General features: G+C 39.5%; 5 protein-coding genes across 8 annotated transcripts; 1 reads left to right on the plus strand and 4 right to left on the minus strand.

Moving 5' to 3' along the window:
• Positions 1–229: 229 nt before the first annotated feature.
• On the minus strand, positions 230–2,267 carry LOC18607008 (UDP-glycosyltransferase 43-like). Its single transcript, XM_007040948.3, has one exon. The coding sequence runs from the start codon at positions 1,967–1,969 to the stop codon at positions 470–472; it is 1,500 nt and encodes a 499-aa protein (XP_007041010.3). The 5' UTR covers positions 1,970–2,267; the 3' UTR covers positions 230–469.
• A 2,870-nt stretch (positions 2,268–5,137) lies between these two features.
• On the plus strand, positions 5,138–6,590 carry UFO (F-box family protein). The gene has a single exon (XM_007040949.3). It carries the CDS (start codon positions 5,141–5,143, stop codon positions 6,446–6,448), a length of 1,308 nt encoding a protein of 435 aa, XP_007041011.1. The 5' UTR covers positions 5,138–5,140; the 3' UTR covers positions 6,449–6,590.
• Positions 6,591–6,865: 275 nt separating this feature from the next.
• Positions 6,866–11,250, minus strand: LOC18607010 (GTP-binding family protein). The gene is made up of 8 exons (XM_007040950.3): positions 10,613–11,250; positions 10,428–10,517; positions 9,823–9,968; positions 8,816–8,974; positions 8,645–8,711; positions 7,928–8,035; positions 7,591–7,730; positions 6,866–7,320 (listed from the first exon to the last, which is right to left on the minus strand). Exons 1-8 carry the CDS (start codon positions 11,066–11,068, stop codon positions 7,233–7,235), a joined length of 1,254 nt encoding a protein of 417 aa, XP_007041012.1. The 5' UTR covers positions 11,069–11,250; the 3' UTR covers positions 6,866–7,232.
• A 405-nt stretch (positions 11,251–11,655) lies between these two features.
• On the minus strand, positions 11,656–15,988 carry SUF4 (zinc finger (C2H2 type) family protein). Of its 4 annotated transcripts, XM_088803672.1 has the most exons (8): positions 15,628–15,988; positions 15,154–15,254; positions 14,488–14,614; positions 13,765–14,186; positions 12,891–13,045; positions 12,741–12,794; positions 12,161–12,238; positions 11,656–12,031 (listed from the first exon to the last, which is right to left on the minus strand). In XM_088803672.1, exons 1-8 carry the CDS (start codon positions 15,819–15,821, stop codon positions 11,960–11,962), a joined length of 1,203 nt encoding a protein of 400 aa, XP_088659798.1. In that variant the 5' UTR covers positions 15,822–15,988; the 3' UTR covers positions 11,656–11,959. The 4 variants fall into 4 exon arrangements, with proteins under 4 accessions (XP_088659798.1, XP_088659797.1, XP_017970768.1 ...); XM_088803671.1 differs by lacking the exon at positions 12,161–12,238 and having other exon boundaries at positions 14,488–14,611; XM_018115279.2 differs by lacking the exon at positions 12,161–12,238 and having other exon boundaries at positions 15,628–15,987.
• A 925-nt stretch (positions 15,989–16,913) lies between these two features.
• LOC108660910 (zinc transporter 1-like) lies at positions 16,914–19,288 on the minus strand. Its single transcript, XM_018115280.2, has 3 exons — positions 18,611–19,288; positions 17,871–18,020; positions 16,914–17,446 (listed from the first exon to the last, which is right to left on the minus strand). Exons 1-3 carry the CDS (start codon positions 19,226–19,228, stop codon positions 17,141–17,143), a joined length of 1,074 nt encoding a protein of 357 aa, XP_017970769.2. The 5' UTR covers positions 19,229–19,288; the 3' UTR covers positions 16,914–17,140.
• Positions 19,289–20,953: the final 1,665 nt, after the last annotated feature.

The following is a 20,953-nucleotide window of genomic DNA, read 5'->3' on the forward strand; positions in this document are numbered from 1 at the left end:
ATTATATGTAAAGAGCTTGACCAACTTTCTGACGTTTCTTTGAAAAAAAAAAATTAATGGCTGATTTGATTGGGAAATTAAATCTCCTCCAACCAAAGAATGGTATCATCTCCATGGAAAACGCTGCAGGAGGTTGATCATTTTTCATTTGCAACGCAGACCATCGTGATGTGCATGGTGCAACAACACATACAAGGGGAAGAGAACAGAGGCTACTCAAGTCAACAACTGATAGAATCATTCTTTTTGCAATTTTGACTGAAACAGCATACATCAAAGGCCCATCCAATAGTGATAGACGGCCCTTTTATTTACTATTACTAGTTTATATTTTCGCATTCTTACGATTCTGAATTTTTGGAAGAACAAAGGACTGATCGACCATTGGAATGGTGCTTGGTGGTGAAATATTTCACGTATTGAACTGGTATATATGAGAAGTGGGAAGTTGAAAGAAATGAACTGCTCATCAAGTCCCTGCAGTTAACTCCTCGATCAGAGAAGCCAGCGACTTGTAGGATGAACCATTTGGCATGAGAGCCGCCCTACTCTTTTGTTTCATTTCCCTCATCTTTCTCCTAACCTCATCATTGCCCTTCATTAGACGCCGCAGCGCTCTCTCCAGCTCCTCGGGAGACACCAAGTCGCTGCCTTCCCTGTAATCCAGTCTAATCTCCACAGCCAGTTCTAGCTCCTTCACCAATTGGAAGGCATTCATTTGCTGCTCTGCATAAAGCGGCCACGTGGCTATTGGAACACCATACCATATACTCTCCAAGATAGAATTCCATCCACAATGGGAGACGAACCCTCCGATTGCTTGGTGGCCCAATATCACAGCTTGCGGGACCCATCCGCAAACCAACCCAATTCCAGCGCTTCGGCTTCGATCAACGAACCCTTGAGGCAGCATCTCAATTTCCTCCCCATTCTTGTACTCGCCCGGAAGGTCCAATTCCCTTTTGGGCGGTTCGCGGATTGACCACAAGAATCGGAATCCGCTCCGTTCCAGTCCCACTGCTATTTCCCTCAGCTGCGCCCCACTAAGGCTTCCCATGCTGCCGAAACACAAGAACACCACGGATGAAGGAGGTTGGTTGTCGAGCCACTGCACGATGCTATCGTGCTGAGCCCGTTCCGGATGCCACTGCGCCGGTCCAACAAGGTCAAGAACTGGACCAATGGGATAGATGGGAGGCCAATCCCCATTCCCATTAGAAACAGAGTCGATGGCATACGGTTCCAGTTCTCGAAACGTGTTCACAACCATTCCCTTGGTCTCCTTGTACCTGCGTGCATGGTGTAGAAACCAGAAGTAACCTTCCTGTTTTCTATACAACACTCTATTGGGCAACATCAGATGAGGTAAGGGGTTGGCAAAGCCGGGGATGGTTAACTCACTGGTATTGGCTGCTGCTGAGTCTTTTGGGACCATCAACCCACTGTCTGAATCAACAAACTCAGTGGTGAATATGCCGTCTAGAGTTGGAAAATAAAGCATAAATCCCAAAAAGCTAACAGGAGAAGTAAAGTAAAGATAGCAAGGGATGCCTAGCTCCTTTGCCACATCAATCATAGATGTACAAAACATGTCAACGACCAAGCCAGCAACTCGGACATCAACCATGTCGGAGTCGGACGGGGACTCGGTTGACATGAGGTCTTCGATTGCATTTTTGACGTGGAGTTTGTGCTTTGCTATGAGAAGACAGATGTAGCCCAAGGAAGTTTGGTACTCATCCGGTGACGGGGGATCCACGGGAGGGAGGTTGATGAAATTAATGCTGGTGTGTGTGGCAACACAGGACTGGATGTAGGCGTTGACGATGGGTCTTTCTGCTATCTCGATCATAAGGATGGTGACGATGAATCGAGGGTCGTGATTGTTGAGGTGACGGGCAAACTCAACAGTTGGAACAAAGTTCCCGATACCTGGAGCAGAGATGAACACCACATGGAACTTGTTCATTGCGCTGTTCCTTTGCTTTGTCGGGACTCAAGACTCTGGATGACTTAATCTCTAACTCTCCCTTATAATTTCAAGGGAAGATCCTTCACGGCTTCACCTTTGGATTTCATACTTACCAACGTTGTATCAATCTTAAATCATGTGCAATTTATATTTATTTATCTATCGATCTTTGACTATTCCGACACTCGACTTATTATATCATATCTCAAAGAAAATTATCATAACATATAATTTAGTATTTGCACTGATTCCGAATTGTTTTCGACTTAACCATTTTAAAATATCTGAATGGTCATTGAAACAACAAACCACAAATTCCCATCTTGTTAGGCGACCTTTCAGCGTTAAACTAAATATATTGCCAGTCATCAGTCTTCCCACCACACCCATTCCTACCTTCCTTCGCAACCTCTGGCGTCCCTATCTTGGATAAGAATTAAATACCAAACCAATCTCCTGACCATTGGTTAGCTATCAGAGCTTCAGCTTTGAGCTTGCCGCCTCTATACTCTGAAGGTCAGTTTGTCCCTGGGGAACTAGCCGATCTATTGCAATGAATCTATCAAAGCAAATGACGTAAAATCCATAGGGATTGCAGTCTAGCTGGGTTCTGTTTAAACAAAACAAGATGTATTAGTTTATTAAAACCTAGGAACTTGGTCCAAGTCTTACAAGTTATGCTGCAGCATCTTTGGAAATTAATCGAGTTTGTGGACAAGTAAACTAATCCATGGTCTAAAGTTGTCATTAATTTGTTTATAACTTATAAATGTTTTCCTAGGTATTTGTTGGTTGACCAAACAACAACAAACACATTGGACATTGCAGGATTTAATTAAACAATTGATCCCGGGCAGTGGATTGAGGAACCATCCCGGGCCGTCAAAAGGAGGAAAAATCACTATTTCCTTGGAGATAAAAAGAATTAAGAAGGAGGAAAGAGAAAAGAGTTGGTTGGTTTGTCTTAAAAGAAGGCATTGTAGTGTTAGTTTAAAGAATGATAAAAACATTGGGAATTCTCTTAATAAATTAGTGTAAGAGAGTATTGGTGTACCAAAACTAAGAATGATTATTGAAAGATTATCTTTAGAATAATTTTGAGGTTATTTAAACATATATATATATATATATAGGGTATTTTCTCATATTAGAGTTATAGAGTAAATGAATCTTCTTTTGATTAAAAGAAAGAAAAAAAGTCAAAAGTGTGGAAGCATGCATGGAGGAGGATGGAAATTCATGAAATTCTGAGCAAAGTCAAAGAAAATAAAATGGGAAGAGCGCAGCAGGCAAGTGGCAAAAGCAGGCAGCAAGGAAGTAGGAGAGAGAAAGAAAAGAAAAGAAAAAGGGTGTAGGAAGGAAGTCCAAGGCAAGAGAAGAGGATTGAAATGGAGCGGAGGTGAGGGGGGGTTGCTTGAAAAGAGACGCAATTTCCAAATAAGAGGGGGCTATCGTTTTACTAAATAAGGAGATTTCTTGAAGGAAGTAAGGATTTCCAAATCTGATCAGTAGACTTTATCCTTTTTTGGAGGCCAAATTCTGAGACAATGATAATACTAGAAGATTGACAAAAACAAGACAGCCAGCCAGGGGGAGTGAGTGGTGGGAGTGAGGTTTCTGTTTTGTTCTGACTTAGATTTGCTTCCCATAACAAAACCAAACAAGAGCCAAGTGTGTTACATAAAGAGAATATTATTACTCAGAGAAAAGAGAAAGTGAGAAGCAGCAGTCTTTGTGGTTCACGCCAAACAGTGCAACAACCCATCACTGAGTGAGATGGGATTGGACGTATGATCTGACAAATTGTTTTTGCGTCAACCAGACTGCACTGCCACATCATGTCTCAACCCTCCCTCTCTTCTCTCTCTCCACTTTCACCCCCCGCCAGGCCCCAACCCCTCAACCCATTTGTTGTTACTTAACACGTTCAAGAATCAAGTTTGCTCAATATCTTTTATGCCTATTTATAGATTAACTCATTCTTTCCCATTATAAGCCGGTAAGGTACCAGGTTCATGTTCACTAATTGTGTCCAACTCTAATACGACAGAGGTTATAACAGAGACAGCGATTGCTAGGACGAGGAAGAAGCTCATGCATGCTTGTGGTTGTGAAACACAACTACCACAGTATAAGACTAGGTTAGGACATGACTGTTGATAGATACAGTATATTTTCCCTAAAGTTTGTTGGGAAAGGACATGCTTAATTAAAGCTAAATATTATTCTTGTAATTAGCCCAATGAAATTTTATTCCTGATCAAAATGATCACGCTTGCTACCTCTTGTTCTCATCCCAAAATGACCAAGCGACTTGCAATGGAAACATGTAAGTTTGAGATGGTCTGGTCTGTTGAGCTGGAAAAAGGGGTTCGTGTAGTGTGAATAATCAATGCAAAGGACACTCGGTTTGACGCTATATCTCTCCACCTGCAGCAATGTCCTTCCTTCCTCGGCCTTGACAAGAAAACACTGAATTGATAGATAGAACCATCAGAATCACTGCCATTCTCTCACTAAGGAGAGGAACAAAAGAAACCAGGAGCAAAAGAGAAAAAGAGCACTCTATTCTTCCTATATAAACACCTGTCTCGCAACCAAAACAATGACATTCCAAGAAAACCCTGCAAAGGAGACTCTTCGAAAGGAGTAACCAACCCTCATGAGTTTTAGTAGTAGCTTTTTTCTTCTCTCTCTCTCTCTCTCTCTCTCTTTTCCTAGAAATTAAGCATGTCGTTTCTTTTTATTAGTTGGTTGTCTTTTTAGCACCTTCTCCTTCAAGCCCTACTCTCCATTTTTCCACTGAAAATGAGAATCCCGGAAGATTGTTAGCACTAGCAGCGGCCTCTTACAGTTACCATACCCTAAACAATACTTTTCCATTCCCAAAGAGGACGGTCCCTTAAAACCAACCGCAGATTTTCCTTTCCTATTTCGGTTCACAAACCTGTTGTGGAAATCAACAAAGCCTTTCGTTTAACTCGAGAGTGGAAAGACCGGTTTCAGCACGCCACTAATGCAAACCCTTTCATCGTGAAAACATGTAAATCCTAGTCTCTGTGTTTCTGCAGGCAAAAAGAAAAAAGAAACAAGAAAAGAAAAAGAGAGAGGACTAGAATCAGTTTCAGCCGTATCCAACCTAAAAACAAAGAAAAGCTAGTTCTTCTCATGGATGCTTTCAACACATCTATGTCGCTACCTTTTTCCTATACTTTCACTATCACAGGCAGTAGCTGTACTACTAGCACCAACAGTATCGGCAATCCTTGGATGGACAGTAGGATATGGAGCAAACTACCACAAAGGCTGCTTGATAGGGTGATCGCATTTCTTCCACCACCAGCCTTTTTTCGAGCTCGTTCTGTATGCAAGAGATGGTATGGGCTCTTGTTTTCCAGCAGTTTCCTGGAATTGTATATGCAAATATCACCACGCCACCATTGGTTTCTGTTCTTCAAGCACAAGACACTGAAGAGCTACATCTATAGGAACAACACCGGCAGTGGTGGCAACGGAGACAACAGGACCAACTGTGAAGGATACCTCTTTGACCCTTACGACATTGCATGGTACCGCATCTCCTTCAACTTGGTTCCTTCCGGGTTCTCTCCTGCTTCTTCCTCTGGTGGGTTGGTTTGCTGGGTCTCTGATGAGGCTGGCACAAAGACTCTTATTCTATGCAATCCCCTGGTTGGCACTTTAAGCCAATTGCCACCCACGCTGAGGCCCCGTCTCTTTCCTTCTATAGGGTTAACAGTTAGCCCCACATCTATAGACGTCGCAGCTGCTGGTGATGACTTGATTTCTCCTTATGCAGTCAAGAATCTATCCACAGAAAGCTTTCATATTGATGCAGGTGGGTTTTACTCAATATGGGGCACCACTTCTTCCCTGCCGCGGCTTTGTAGCCTCGAATCAGGTCGAATGGTTTATGTTGAAGGCAAGTTCTATTGCATGAATTATAGCCCATTCAGTGTCCTGGCTTACGATATTCCAGCAAATAACTGGTTCAAGATTCAAGCTCCCATGCGAAGATTCCTTCGATCACCAAGCTTGGTGGAGAGTTGGGGAAAGCTGATCCTAGTCGCAGCTGTGGAGAAAAGCAAGCTTAACGTACCAAAAAGTCTGCGACTTTGGGGCTTGCAAGCTTGCGGTACAACATGGGTAGAAATTGAAAGAATGCCTCTGCAACTATATATGCAATTTGCAGAAGTCGAAGGCGGTAATGGTTTTAACTGTGTTGGGCATGGGGAATTTATCGTGATCATGATTCGAGGATCAGACAAGGCACTGCTGTTTGACATCTGTAGGAAGAGGTGGCAGTGGATTCCTCCGTGCCCTTACCATCGCGGTGGCTGTGACAACAACGGAGAGGGTTGCGAATTGCATGGTTTGGCTTATGAACCTAGACTTGCTACGCCGGTTATCAGCCTTCTCGACCAATTGACACTTCCCTTTCCCTCTTTTAATGGATGATGATTGACTGTTCTAAAGGCAGTAATGTTTTACTCCCTGCCCTTGTAGTAAGAGTATGTAGATGCAGTGTCTGAAGCTTTCGCTCTTTCCTGTGTCCAACGCATCGAATGAATAAAATTTTCTCTTAATATACCAGGCCCGAGGTGTGTTAGCAAGTGAATTTGTGACCCTTCAACTCAAATGTTAACTCAGCTATTTACTAGTATTACATAATCGTATGAAATTCTGACGTTTCTAGCGTTATTAGAAGATCTCTCTCTCTGTCTCTCTCTCGTTTTTAATGCGACATGCTAGCTGCCTCAGTATAGAATGTAGTTTTACATCAACACGAGTATAAAATATGTAATACAACTACTATTGGACATCCAATATTATCTTTAAAATAATGAAACTAACAATAATCGTAAAATTAAGTACTTTTGAATGAACTAGCTGAATCAGCCTCATCTTAGCTTCATGTAATGGCACATAAATACATCCATCGCGTAGGACTACAAGAGAGGAAATTCGAATTCGAGTAATCTTACATCAAAATTAGCACGTTGAAAGAGAAAATTATAGGGATTTTACTTGCAAATGAGGGGTATTTTGATCATTTGTGTTACCCCACATGTACATCCCAATATAAATATATCGTCTGTAGAGCTGACTTCACTTTGGCCTTACACAGATAAGACCCAAGGGAAATTTTGGTACTGGTACATGGCCACCCTTTTTATATACACATCAGATGGTATGGCAGCAAGCGTGCAGTCCTTGACATTTGATTAAATGTTTATGGAACTTATGTTTTAAGTCTAACCTGAAGCATGAGATGCACATCCCTTTTGAAGATAGACCTTAGCTCTTCATTCGCTTCAATCCCTATTCTCCTGTGTTTATATCAAAAATAAGTTTTCTTTTGGTGAGATTGCATACGCAAACACCCAATACCAGATATTACATCAGAAGTGTAGGAAAGAAAATAAAACTCCATAGTAACAAGCTAAAATTAAATCCCTATGAGGTTCCCAGCCTTAACTAGGATGAAGCCCTAAGAACCTCAAGGAGTAAAATTTCAGGGAGACGTGGTCTTGCTCATGATTGAAAAAACAGTGGAACCATGACAAGAAATTAAATCTTGAAAGAGAGAACTAGCTTACCCTATTTTAGAACCATTCTTCCCCACAAGAATCTTTCGCTGGCTTAGTTTGTTAGTAATGAAGTGCTGCTCAATTCTCAGAGATCCATCTCGTAATTCCTTCCAGTCTACCAAACAGTGTTCAATACCATATGGGATTTCCTGCAACAAATAGGGTATTCCTTATTTTGATCTTGATCATTAGAGAACTCCTCACCCCTTAACCAACCCTGCCCCCTCAAATGGAAAGTTGAAAGAATGGGAAAATGAAAAACCATTGAAAAGAGAGAGAGAGAGAGAGAGAGCGAACAAAATATGAACCAAAAGGCAATGCATAGACAGAACCACCCAAGTTTTACCTGATGCACGTGATCCAGTAACCTTTCCCGGACAACTTCCAATGAAATATTCTTCATGACTTCCTCACTCATTGTGAGAGGATCTTCATCCCAAGGCCTTTTAACTGCCTAAGGGAAAAAAAGAGAACACAGCCATTGAGCCTTAATAAGTTGTACTACTTTCTAGAGAAAGAGAAGACAGAATGGTAGGAAAAAAAAAAAAAAAACTTCAGCAAGCTGCACCATTCTACAGAAGTATACCAAGAAGGCATTAAGGCTAAGAAGTTTTCAATAGAATATGTGATGCTGTATTGATAGACTCTAGGTAAAATTGCATCCAAAATGGGGTAAATACAGTAGTGAAGGATCAACAGAGCTCCATGTAACTAATGACCACCAGCTATGTTTACCCTCCTATCAGCTGTTCATCCAGTAAAGACACATGTATATTCTAACAACATAAGGTCACATGACACAAATTTACTATAACCGCATGAGCAAACCAACTGCATAAATCGATCTAAAGTAGAAATATATATATAAATTTCTGAAAACAATAAGGTTAAATAAGAAAAATTAATTACAGAAGATAAAAATACTGATTTTTGACAAACAAAATTGGTAAGAGAAACAAAACTGGTAAGAGAAACAAAACTCTAAGCCTCAAAAGTCACCAAGGGGACAAATTATTTGAATATCTTTACTTTCAATAAAAGCATAATCAGAATAGAAGCATGCCTGTTCCATCAGATATTTAGTAAGATCTCCTACTCCAGAGCCCTTCAATCCCGAGATCATGAAAACCCTAAAAAATAAATAAAAGAAGGCTATCAGAAGCTAACTTAAGCATGATTGGTTTATATTCTAAAAGGAGTACCACTACCTTCTTCTTTCAGAAGGAAAACTTACCTTTCATAGCCAGGAAGATCTTTGAACTGCTCAGCAACCTTCAACAAGTCTTTCTTTTTTTCCACCAAATCAACCTTATTCATGCATAATATCCGCTTTTGTTTAGAATTTGCTTCTGCTCCCATACGTTTGATTAATCTTATCACCCTCGAATCAGGTCTATATGGATGGATCATTAGAAAGACAATCTGATCAGCAATCCAGATGTTGGAGGAAATAACCTCAGCATTAGACAAGCATTAAGAAAAGACTAAAAGTCACAGTATTCACAACAAATTACACAAATGTTTATACAAACAAAGACCATCTTCAAATGCATGAGGCATACTAGCAACGTGTCATCATTAAGACATCATTAAGCATGTTCATGGCATACCCAACTCCTCGGCCAAGAAATAGGATGCAACCACTAATCACCCATGCCAAGAGTCTCAAGTTCTAGTCAACATTGGAACATCAAAACCACCAACCTTGCAGAGTTGATCCTTTTAGGAATAAGTCAGACCCACCCACTACCCCTAATTTGTTACAGGGAGAAAGAAAGCATATGAACTTTCCTCACAAAGGAAGTTCAGAAAAACAATACAAAGATAAAAACCAGTGGTATAGGCTTAGATAACAAAAAAACTGATGATTGATCTCAGTTGAAGTCCCTGAGTAAAATAAATCTACAATGACAACAAAAAGGTAAAAGAAAAGCTATAAATATCGTTGGCTTATAAAAGATGCACTGAAGTCCAAAAGTTAATCAAATTGGCTGTACAATCAGTAATCTCTCCAGATGAAGCAGGATAGTAAACAAAGAGAGGGAAGAACTAGAAAGAAGGAAGGCTAGAAATCCTGGAATGAAGCTAAATGGACAACCAGATGCATTGTGCAGTAAAAGAGATGCTCAATGATAAACCAAATCAACAGCACAACAACAAAAAGGGTTGCCATTTGTCCTAGGAAAAAATCAATACAAAAGTAGACAAAGGTCAAAAAATCAACTGTAACAGATCACTAACCGTGTAAGATGCCTATGGACATCAAAAATAACGATGAGTGCATCATATAGATCAACTGAACTCCAGGCACTCTCGACGCGAACCTTCATATCTTTGTGAAGATATCCACTGCTATTTAACATGAGTCCAGGGGTATCAAAAAAGCACTGCATAATGCATACATGAAATATTAGAATGATACTCCTATAGAGCACAGTAGCAACATAGCAAGAGTAAAAAAGAGTTTTTTTGCACATTAACTCCCTGGAGGGCCAAAAAGAAAACATGGACACATCATATCCCATGTTCTGAAGTTCAATTAATACTTCAGAGTGGGAAGAATTTAAAATTTAGTATCAGCAACAAGAGAGAAAGCCTGTAAAATTGCTAAAAGTAAAAAACTTGAACAAATATTATTAGTGTCTTATTGTAAAACAGGGTGAATCTCACAAAATAGCATGCATTCAAAAGTAAACAGAGAGGTGAAGACACTTCCAATTGCAATTAAATTAGCTAAAATTCGGTTACTATCAGCATAAAATGTCAGGCATAAGATGGCTTGAAGGAGCGCATAAAAGGCAAATAAAGTATAGTAGCAGAGATAAAAAAAAAGAAAAGAAACATACAATCTGGGTATCCCCTCTAGTCATGACTCCCAGCACTTCATGAGTGGTTGTGTTTGTCTTCCGTGACACAGCAGCAACCTTCGTTCCAACCTATTACAAAATACAACAAACATAATACTAATTAGTTGTGATATGCATTAACATTAAGAGAATGTCCCAAAAAAAGAAACGTAGAATGAACAAACCATAAAATTAGTCAAGGCAGACTTTCCGGCATTAGGGGCGCCAATTATCCCAACGGAGAGAGACTTCTGGTCCTCTTCCTTGACCTCTCGGTCATTTTCGGCGTCCTCCTCTGGGCCCTCCAAGGCAGCCTCAAGCAACGCCTTTGCAAGAATCCTCCTCCTTCCCTCCTCTTCCTCTTGACTAAACTTGTCCGCGTGGAAATCCTCGTTGAAGACTAGGCGTTCAACTCTTTGCCTATGGAGGACATCCCAGGTGGGCTGTTGAACTTGAGGGGCACTGCCGGGGGTTTCGGGGATTGAGAATTGGGCACTGTCGAAGACAGAGTCGGTGTTGTTTTGGTGGTGGGATTCGTCGGAGTCATCATGGCGTTGCTGGGGTTGGGCTGAATATAAACGAGCAAGTAGACGGGGAGGATAAGAGGAAGACAGACTTCTGGCTGCTCTCAAAGCCTTCATTTCTTGGAGTTGGTTCTAAGCATTGAATTCCTTTATTAGGTTTGATGGTATCACTGCAACTGCAAGCCTCCTGTTGGCTGTTGCGGTGGCGGTGTTTCGCAGTTGGAGGAGGCAGGGCGCCTGCGCAGATTTTGGAGGTTTTAGTTAGGGGTTTTAGTTTTAGGGCCTTTTGATAGCCCAGGCTAGAGGAGTTTTTAGGCCCAGTCTTCTTTTCACCCTTTTTCTTTAAATAAAAATAAAAATTAATTTTTTGGCCGCAAACTTATAAAATATAAATGATGAGATGAGATGCGAAATTATAAACATTTTATCTTTCCAAAGTATGACTGGACACCATAGTGGCTGTGGCTGTCGGACTTGATAAGACCATGCATTCATCATTCAATGATCATCCTGTAAACAAATTGGAGGAAGCTATCAGCTGCATGTATGGATCCACGTTTTATTAAGCAGAAAAACACTTATCCAAGATTCATCTATATATATATATATATTTTTTTTATTGTTGTAAGACCAGTAACATCTGAACTGCCCTGCCTGCCCTTCTCCAAATGTAATAAACAATACTTTAAAATACCACATCCGAATTGACAAAAAAAATATATGGTAATAATTATAAACTCATATAAATATCCTCATAGGATGGAACTTGGAATAAAATCCATATCCTAAGTCCTAACAGTTTTAGAGTTTTAACTCAGAATTAAAAAAAAAAAAAATGACTATCTTCTCTCTTCTGCCTCGCTTTTGCAAAGAATACAACACAATCACATCCCATTTGGGTTTCAGACCCCGAAAAATGATGAGAAATTGGGGGTAGCGACCCAAGTCCCTCATTCCATTTCATCCATGAAATTTTCTGACGATGCATTCCTCCCCTCTTGGTTGGAACTAAAATGCCATTCGACCAGCAAGCCTGCTTTCCAGTATCCTTCTGTCTATGGCTGCATCAATAGAGCTCATCTGAAAACAAAATCCATTCGACAATATGATCAGATAGGAACCATGACCATCCATCAGTTGCCCAAAACAGATTTACATTAAAGCTTGGTCCTATGCAAAAGATACCAAACTTTGTCGAAAGAGGCTGACCTGGAAAAGTCTGAATTCACGATCAATAAAATAAATTGTAATGAAGCTACGATTGAGCAAAAATCTGTTGGGTATCATCTTGTTCCACCCAAACCCCACACTTCCAAATCAAGCATAGGGAGAATGAACAACAAAGAATATATCCAAATTTTAAAGGATCATAGACATACTCTCTTCTTAACTGAGTACAATGCTAGATTGGAGAAATCCTTGAATGGATTGCAGCAAGCTTGTCAAAATTGTAATTACCAACTACCAACAAAAATAATGTAAATACCTACTTGAATCTTTTGATGCCCAAACACTTGGAGGCAATTGCTTGCAAAGTGGAAAACAATATTTTAAAATAAAAGCACATGCCCATCAATCAATGGGAATACTTGCTTAAAGGGCTCATGACTTCTTCGCAAATTGTGTTCTTTTTTCATATGGAACAAATAAAACAAAATTCATATGAAAATACCTCATCAAATGGGTAACAATGCGTAAACAACTGAATCTGAAAACATGAAGCATAAGCCTACCCATCTGGTTAGATGCGCAAACCAACTCACAAACTAGAGAGGTAGTTATGACTTACCTGGCTAGTTTCATCATGCACCTGATACTTGGCTAAGGACATTCTTCTCTCTTCCTGAAAGTATTTAAAATAAAACCATTTAGTAAGAATTTGCAATCAACTAGAAAAGAGCAAATAGAATAAGCATTTAAAGAGAAGTTAGAAACTGACCATGGACATGGCCTCATCATCCCAAACTAAATAAACCTCATTTACAGCTGGCTGTGTAGCAGGAGCTTTATTCGCAATGACAGGGGGTGGTCCAATTGATGGACCACCGGTATTTGGACCAGAGGCATAAGAATGAGAATTGGCTCCAGCTCCACCTATAAATGGAAGCAAAGAAAACATAGAAGTTACAATAGTAGTACAAAAGCAAGTTAACTTAAACTGAAGTAGAAGACTAATAGCAGGGGCAAATGACAGGAAGAACAAAAATTATCTCAACAACATTGAAGATCCAACTTGTTAAAAAATTTAAAAAGGGGATCCACTCTACTGAGCAAAGCAACACAATTGTGGAGGAAAGAAATTGTGCTTTTTGCAAAGCAATAAAGCAAAGCACTAGTATCATAACAATGATAAAATCAACATAAAGCACTAGAGATAAGTCCCATTATTATAAGCAAAGGTGGTCCGAATGCTTGCATACTGTGAAAGCAAGAAAGAAGCTTTTAGTTGTAAATTGTAATCCAAAAAGTATATGCGTTTGCAGTGGTAGTCAGAAAGGCTACATCACCTGCCGTATGTGGTTGGGTGGTGTCACAAATGATAACTAAAGCAGGTGCTTCAGCAAAAAAGGCAGAATATTGTTATGCTTTTACATATTTGGCTAGAAAGAATCATCAAACTTATAAAGGACTGCAAAAGCCAAAGCCATTCTGCTCCTAAGGTCTTTATAGTTTTGCCAAGTTTTTCTCTTTCCATTTTATCAGTAATAAGTTTTCCACTCATCAACATTGTGTGGGAGAATATGTTGTGTAACACTGTAGACAACTAACAATATAGTGACAATTTTTGTTTGTAGTCCAGAGACCAGGCAAACCTGAAATATTAGCAGCATGGTAGCTACCTGGCACAGAAGTATTAACACTCGAATGTACTTCAATTGAGCCTTTAACTTCTGCAGTAGTGCTTGGTTGAACACTTGTTGGCAAAGAAGTAGAAAATGGTGAGCTCTGTGTAGGTACATTGTTATTGACAACAGGGAACAAGGGTTGGGATACAGGGAGTGGAGGTGTTGATGTTGGCAATCCAGGTGGAGCAATTTGTGAAGGTTGGAGTGCAGTTGATGTTGAAACCACTGGCAAAGTAGGCCTCACACCTTGCACTGGAAATAATGGCTGCTGCACATATCCCATAGGAGCAGACGGAGGAACTGAAACTGCTGGATGCTGTGGGAACCAAGGCTGTGGACGAGGAGGCACAGCCCAACCAGTAGGAGGTACAGGCACTGCAGCACTGTAACTGAGGCAAACAACCACCAAGAGAAAAGTTATTCATCAATTTTGCTATTACCGATGAACTATGTTAACAACTTTTCAGGATGATTGGTATCCTTATGAATGCAAACTAAAACGTCGCATGATGAGAGATGCATATGTACACATGAAAAATACATCAAAATCAAACAAATGATGACAGAAAGAAGCCTATTATTCTTACATAACGCCAAATTCTAAGTTTCCAACAAGCATATTTCAAAACCGATAGGCCATACAATAAATGGAACAAAATTTGCTAGTATAAAAATCTGAAGAGAACATACACTGGCGGCACTGCTCCTAAAGTTGATTGAGGAGGATATCCAACACCAAGCGGCCCTGGCACCAAGCCTCCCACAAGCTGAGTGGATGGAATATCCACTTTGGCTGCTTTTGAAGGCGCCTCTTCTTCTGCAAGAAATTTTGATATTTTATGATTTAGGAAGTAGACATAAAAACAAATATAATCTCATAATGTCAATATGCAACAACGGCAAACTTGTTAATTTAAAATAACAAATACTCTGTGAACACTCTAAGCATAAGTACATAGACAACATCTGCAATAATATACTTTTTGACATAAAGGAAAATTCATAAAATTGCAGAAAACTGCAAACCTTGTTTTCTTCACATCACTTCTGCCCACAAAGAGATTTTATTCATCTTAGAGCAAACCAGTATCCCTATTTTCTTTTTTCTTCATATACAAAAACTTGTATCCCTATTCAATTTTAAAACGTGTCCTTGATTTTACTGAACTGTATAAATGCTAGTGATATTTAAAAAAAAAAACTCCTCCATGCTGCCACTTTTTGCTCAATCAATGGCATCTAATTGTGCAAAGGTACATAAACACATACTACTGTACATGTTTGTGAGAAACCACTCAAGCTATCATCATTTAACGTGGAACATGGTTATAAATGATAGCATATCAAAACACATACCGTCTTCCCCGTAGTGGGCAGCCAGTACATCAGGCGGTATTCCTTGCATTCCATAAATTTCAATGTCAGTCGATTCTCTGCCAGGTTTAGCATTGGGAACCCTATAAAAGAATTACTGTGTCAGTGTACTGCAAAGTTCATTGACAGAAAAAAAAATAGCAGGTTCACAGATGAACAGATTTTCAAAATTGAAATTGATAATTGAAGGTGAACAAATCAAACGCTTAAGACTTAAAGAGGTAATAAAAATTCTTAGAAAATTTTCACAAGCAAGGTCAGGCAATGATTTGATAAAGGCTAGTCATCTTCTTTATGTCTTTTGAGATTATTTGCTCCCTTCCCGGAATTACTATTGAAAACTACACTTCAGCCAACCCCCACAAAACCAAAAGGAAAACACCGAACAGCATGACTTATAACGAAGGTAAAAGATGAAAGATACAGAGAGGCACAGAATAGGGGAAAGGGAGATACTTGGTGACGGACTCCTTGTGAACCTGGAGAACGTGGATGGCCATACCACCGGCGGTGGAGAGCTTCTTGTGACAGACGTGGCACTTGAAGTGCTTAGCCTTTTGGTGCTGCACCAGGATCTTCTCGTCGTCGAATTCTCTGTCGCAATAGTAGCACCATACCTTGGACGATACTCTCTTCTTCTTCTTCCCCATATACCTTTGGCTTTCGTGCTCTCTCTGGCTCCCTCTCCTCGCCGATTAGGGTTTCTTCTCCTTCTTCTTCTTCTTCTTCTTCTTTTTTTCCTCTCTGATGTGCGATTTTTCTTAATTTTTAATTTAATCTTTCGGTTATTGACTCTGGGCGGCTTGCTTCGGGCTGGCGCCCTTTATTGATATTCGGCTTGGGTGTGCATGCCACGTCGGTCTAAGGAGGTCCCATAACGTAGTAGTCACTCGCTAGTCGCTTATCTTGTGGGATCCAGGTGATCTCTCCTTTGGACTAGATTTTATAATTGAAGGCCCAGCAAAATCCACAGCCATTACCTCAACTTTTGATAGTTTGTTGGGCCTCACAAGCCCAATTCAAATCTCTCTTGCCTCTTTAATTAATTAAATGAAATAAATACCAAGAATCATTTAATTTTCATGAAATTTGAGATTGATGTATTTAATATTAAAATTCGAATATATATATATATATAATATAATATAGGTGTTTAATACTATTTAATATCCAAAAGTAAAAAAAAGTGAAAAACAAATTTGTAATATAAAAAAAGAAAAGTATTAGACATTTAAAAATGAAAAAAAAATCATGTTGGAACATTTTAAAAGAAGGAAAGAATGACCAAGAATGAGACGGAGAGAGTATAAAAACAATCTGATTCATTCATCATTGTAATATCAATATAAATTTCATGCCAATTTACATTCAACAATTTTACAATTATTGGAAAAACTTTTTGTAGGAAATATAAATTGAATTATTTGCCTCATCTAAATGGTTCCGTTAAAGATCATTATTCAAATTCTGACCTGTATAAACATATATATATATATGTATATATTTTATGTGATATGTGTATTCTTTATTAGTATGTTTCTTATGTGTAAAAGCACATTTTTAACTTTGCATGCAACCTAAGAGATTAAAGGGCAAAATCTATGTTGATTAATCTTACAAAATCAACATGCAGACAGGGAATGAATAATTAATTTGCCTGCTGTCGAGAATTTATGTCATTGTCATGCAATTTGAGCCCTTCATTTTGAAGACGAAAAGCATACAAGAAAGCAAATGATATCTTAGGAAGAACCAAAAGACTCTCTGTTTATTTCAAAAGCCATGGCACTGAAAAATGGTTCCCAGGCTCACAATGACCCGACACTGAAATTAAGGCATTTGTTCCTCCATTGATGTGCTATCACGTTGACTACTTTTTCAAGCAACAGACAAGGAAGAACAGATACCATGTTTAGTACAAAAAGGGAAAGGATGGTTACAAAATGTATTTTATTCTTGGCTTAGGCAGTCAGAACCATTTGGCTAAGAGTGACATGCATGCTGCCCCCAGAAGCAGCGAAAGATTACATCCAAGCTGCAGCTTTATACTGCTTTGCATTCTGGGGTTCATGAAATCTGCAGCCAGCAGGTCAACAAGAGACATGTAAATCAAGATTCCAGCTGAAAGGGAGTTGAAGATTCCTTCCACCACCAGAGCTTTGGAGCTATTCTCATTGTAAATCTTCGATACGCCCATGCCGAACGCAATTCCCATTGGGGTCGTGAAGGAGAAGAAAAGTAACATGATTCCAATGGCGCGGGTCTTGAATTTTGCCTGCACAAGATATTCATTCATAAACCAAAAGTGCTAGCTTGGACCCATATTTGCAGAGACCCCTTAACCACATATTCAACAATGACTACAAGAAGTTTAGAGATTTTCATGGTGATCATCTAACGGCTGATGTGCTGGATATAATAATAATTTGTCAGGTTCACTTTCTTCTGCAACTACATTCCACAACACCACTCTTAACAGTAAGTAAATGCTCTCTGCTTTCAAAAAAGACTGCACAGATTGCGTACTAGTCGGGCCCCAACCGATGGGAAACGATCAAAAGTCATGCTTCTACTACCTTCTCCTATTCGTCTTGTTTGCTTTTATTACATGTATGGGGTGGGGGGAATTCAAAATTCTGGGCAGCAGAGAGCGGACAGAGGAATGCACAATGTGTGGACCGTGTGAGGTGAGGAGATACCTGAGAGATGCAGCCACCGAGTCCCATGCCTTCGAAGAATTGATGGAAAGTCAATGCCGCTACAAGAGGCTTGATTGTCTTTGCAGTCTGGGAAGCACCCAAAGCGATCCCAATTATCACTGAATGAACTACAATCCCCACCTCTAACACCTTTACGAAACAGTAAATAAAAATTAATTCTTCAAATATTCTTTGAATCAGAACAATTATCATAGTGGGAATTAGTTTGTGGGTGCCCAGCCCGCAATGGAAGATTATTCCCACGCAACGCAATGTAAATATAAAAGGCAGGGGAACCTATGAATACTAGAAAGATTATTCCCATGGTTTTAAATCATGAAAGACCTACACAGTACGGAACAATCTCGCCTTTTTCATTTAATTATATTGTCAATATCTTGTTTCAAATAAAAGAAGAAGAAGAAGAAGAAGAAGAAAAGAGGAGGCTCAGACTCAGAACGGAGGAAAGCAGGAAAATGATATTCCCCATAAACAAAAAATTTGTTCAAAAATGCATTTATTTATTTTGTTACTAGTGTTATTAATTGGAAATGAAATGTTATTAATTGGAATAAACCCAAAAGAGATAACAAAAATAATAAAGCAAAGAAAGGGTGAGAAATGCAGGAATTGCAGAACAAAAGAATTGAGGAAAAACAGAGTTTTTCCTAATTTGAGCGTTGAAGTTTAGTGCATTTCTACAGTAACATAACCTCCTGCAGAAGAGATAGAAAGGATACCTGCGATATAATACGCTGCCTAATTATGAGACCAGATGATCCAGAATCCTCTGATACAAAGGCGGATCCATGAGCATGCCCATGAGTGGCATGCGTGTGAACATGAACGTGGCCCCCATGCTCCCCTAGCATCTCCTCATCACCATTCACCGGCAAAGCTTTGTTGAAATGCGACCTCTTATAGAAACTAGTCGCAATTGTATCAATCATCATCGTCACTATGGCAGAAACCATAGCCAAAAACCCCGTGAAAGGGAAAACCCCCCAGGGCTTTTCACCAATGCAAGGGCTAGATAAGGACTCGTACGCATCAGGAAGTATGTGAACGAAGCCAGTGGCGAGAATCACTCCACCTGCAAACGCTTTGATCAGAAAGAAAACATTGTTTTCGGGTTGAAAAGTTGGGATTTTCTTGCCCAATATCGGGAGAGAAACCCCTAGAGCACTGGCGATCAAGATTGATGATATTGCAACAAGTTTGTATTTCAAAGCCTTGGTTTTGTTACTGCTACTGTCTCCCAGCTCGTTTTCACAAGCACAGTCTGCAGAGACCAGGACAGGAAGGTAAAGAAGCAAAAGAAGGAGAGAAGAGAAAAAGGGATTTTTAAGCTTGCACATGGCTCCGGACAGAGAAAGAGATCAGGAAGGTTGCTACTACACGACTACTGCTAAAAGTAGAAGAGGTTGGTGTTGTATATATAGTAGTAGCAGTAGCATTTTGTAGCTCTTGAAAATGGCGACATGCAGCTCCATGCAGGGTGCATGAGAGTGATTTGGGGATGCCATGTGTGTGGCAAGTGGACTAAATGACGACATTATGAGTAATGGGCATTAATTAATACGAGACTTGCACCTTTAGTTTATTAAAGTGTTGGACGCGGACTGACTAGGATTAGGACTTTTTGGTGAGTAAGTTGGAGAAACCCACTTTTACTTGTTTGTAAAGGTCAATTCCAAGTAATTATATGTATTTTCTCTTGGTTTTGCTTCTTCACTTTTTGCTCTCTCTCTTCTCTTATCGTGGGTGCTATCTTATGGCATGTCCAACTCGTCAAATTTAATCATTCAGATTCATGAGAATGTCAAGAATTCTAATTAGTAATTAAAATCCCAAGAAGGAAAATTAACTAAAGGACATGCATGCTTATGAACCTGCATTAGTTAATTTGTTTTCATGAGCGAAACTTGAAGAGAAGCAGTCACAAGAATGAAAGACTGGTAGCAGCTAAAGAGGGTTGAGAGTTGAGTTTGACAGGCACAGTCTGCAGAGAAGCCAACAGATCGATCAGAGCTTTATAAGTGATGGCTTCAAAAGAGAGATAGAGAGGAAGTATTCCTTGTTTAGAAGGGATTAGTTTTGTGTGGTGGGTTACGATTTGCATACTTACATTTAAAGCAGCCCCAGTCTGCTTATGCACGACAGCATGAGACTGCCCTGATGTTCTCACCAAATAATAGAAACGAATGGGGTGGCGTATGCATTAGTGTCTAATTCGCAAATAAGAGCTTAATATCCACACCACATATATTCTCAGCGTCAGACCATAATGATTTGAAATCGTTCAACAAAGATTAATACTAATAATTTTCTAAAATTATTAGTAGTTTCAATAATTCAATAAGGAAGGAAGCCAACTGCAAAGCCACCATATTTGACATAATGCCTTTGTTCTTTTTTGTCAGGAGTCTCATAATTTGATTTGATTTAGTCTATTTTGAGTTATTTCGTCTAATTTGAGTGATTCGGGTCGATTATTTAAATTGTCAATTGTGATACTCCACAGCTCACATTAAATATGAATATAATTATTAATACTTATATAACAATCTAAATCTATCACTATTAGCAATTTGAACTTAAATTTTTTATGAATTACGTGATTTATACTTAAAAACTGTTAAACCAGTAATTAAACTGAATGTAGGCTTTCATATTACTCTTAAAAATTTTAAGATTTAGCTTTTAAAAACCACGTGGTTGGTAAACATCAGCAATCATGCTTCTTGCAGTCCCCTAGGGAAAAAGGGGAGTTTTGCTTGACAGCTTGAGGTACATAATGCACCAGTGTCAGCGTTTGCAGCAATTGGAACCTGAAGCTAATTTGCAAGAAATTAAAGGGACTCCCTGCCAAGGACCGGTCGGGTCCCTAACCTAATAAAGATGCACTCCTTGTTGTCCTGCGTGAGTCAAACACACAGCCTCTTTGTCCCTATCTCGACCTCAAAGTTCTGTCACCTTCTCAAATCTTGCATTGAATTTGGATGCCATCTGAAACTAGCACATGGAGGCCAAGTAATATTTCTTGTCTATTTTTACACATGGTCCAAAATGGTTGCACTGTT

The sequence above is a fragment of the Theobroma cacao genome, chromosome 2, assembly GCF_053813885.1.
Source record: "Theobroma cacao isolate CCN51 chromosome 2, ASM5381388v1, whole genome shotgun sequence".
Classification (NCBI taxonomy): Eukaryota; Viridiplantae; Streptophyta; class Magnoliopsida; order Malvales; family Malvaceae; genus Theobroma; species Theobroma cacao.

Bases quoted from the DNA above. Each gene is read 5' to 3' on its own strand.
- LOC18607008 (XM_007040948.3), bottom strand. From the start codon at position 1,969: ATGAACAAGTTCCATGTGGTGTTCATCTCTGCTCCAGGTATCGGGAAC.
- UFO (XM_007040949.3), top strand. From the start codon at position 5,141: ATGGATGCTTTCAACACATCTATGTCGCTACCTTTTTCCTATACTTTC.
- LOC18607010 (XM_007040950.3), bottom strand. From the start codon at position 11,068: ATGAAGGCTTTGAGAGCAGCCAGAAGTCTGTCTTCCTCTTATCCTCCC. The intron at 8,975-9,822 runs GTTAGTGATCTG...CCATCCATATAG, and splicing joins GTCCATAGGCATCTTACACG to ACCTGATTCGAGGGTGATAA. The intron at 8,036-8,644 runs GCATGCTTCTAT...TTTTTCCCTTAG, and splicing joins CTAAATATCTGATGGAACAG to GCAGTTAAAAGGCCTTGGGA.
- SUF4 (XM_088803672.1), bottom strand. From the start codon at position 15,821: ATGGGGAAGAAGAAGAAGAGAGTATCGTCCAAGGTATGGTGCTACTAT. The intron at 14,187-14,487 runs GTATGTTCTCTT...TGTTTGCCTCAG, and splicing joins TTAGGAGCAGTGCCGCCAGT to TTACAGTGCTGCAGTGCCTG. The intron at 12,795-12,890 runs GTCAGTTTCTAA...AAATACTTTCAG, and splicing joins ATGATGAGGCCATGTCCATG to GAAGAGAGAAGAATGTCCTT.
- LOC108660910 (XM_018115280.2), bottom strand. From the start codon at position 19,228: ATGTGCAAGCTTAAAAATCCCTTTTTCTCTTCTCTCCTTCTTTTGCTT. The intron at 18,021-18,610 runs GTATCCTTTCTA...TGTTTCGTAAAG, and splicing joins GGCAGCGTATTATATCGCAG to GTGTTAGAGGTGGGGATTGT. The intron at 17,447-17,870 runs GTATCTCCTCAC...TATCTTGTGCAG, and splicing joins TCGGTGGCTGCATCTCTCAG to GCAAAATTCAAGACCCGCGC.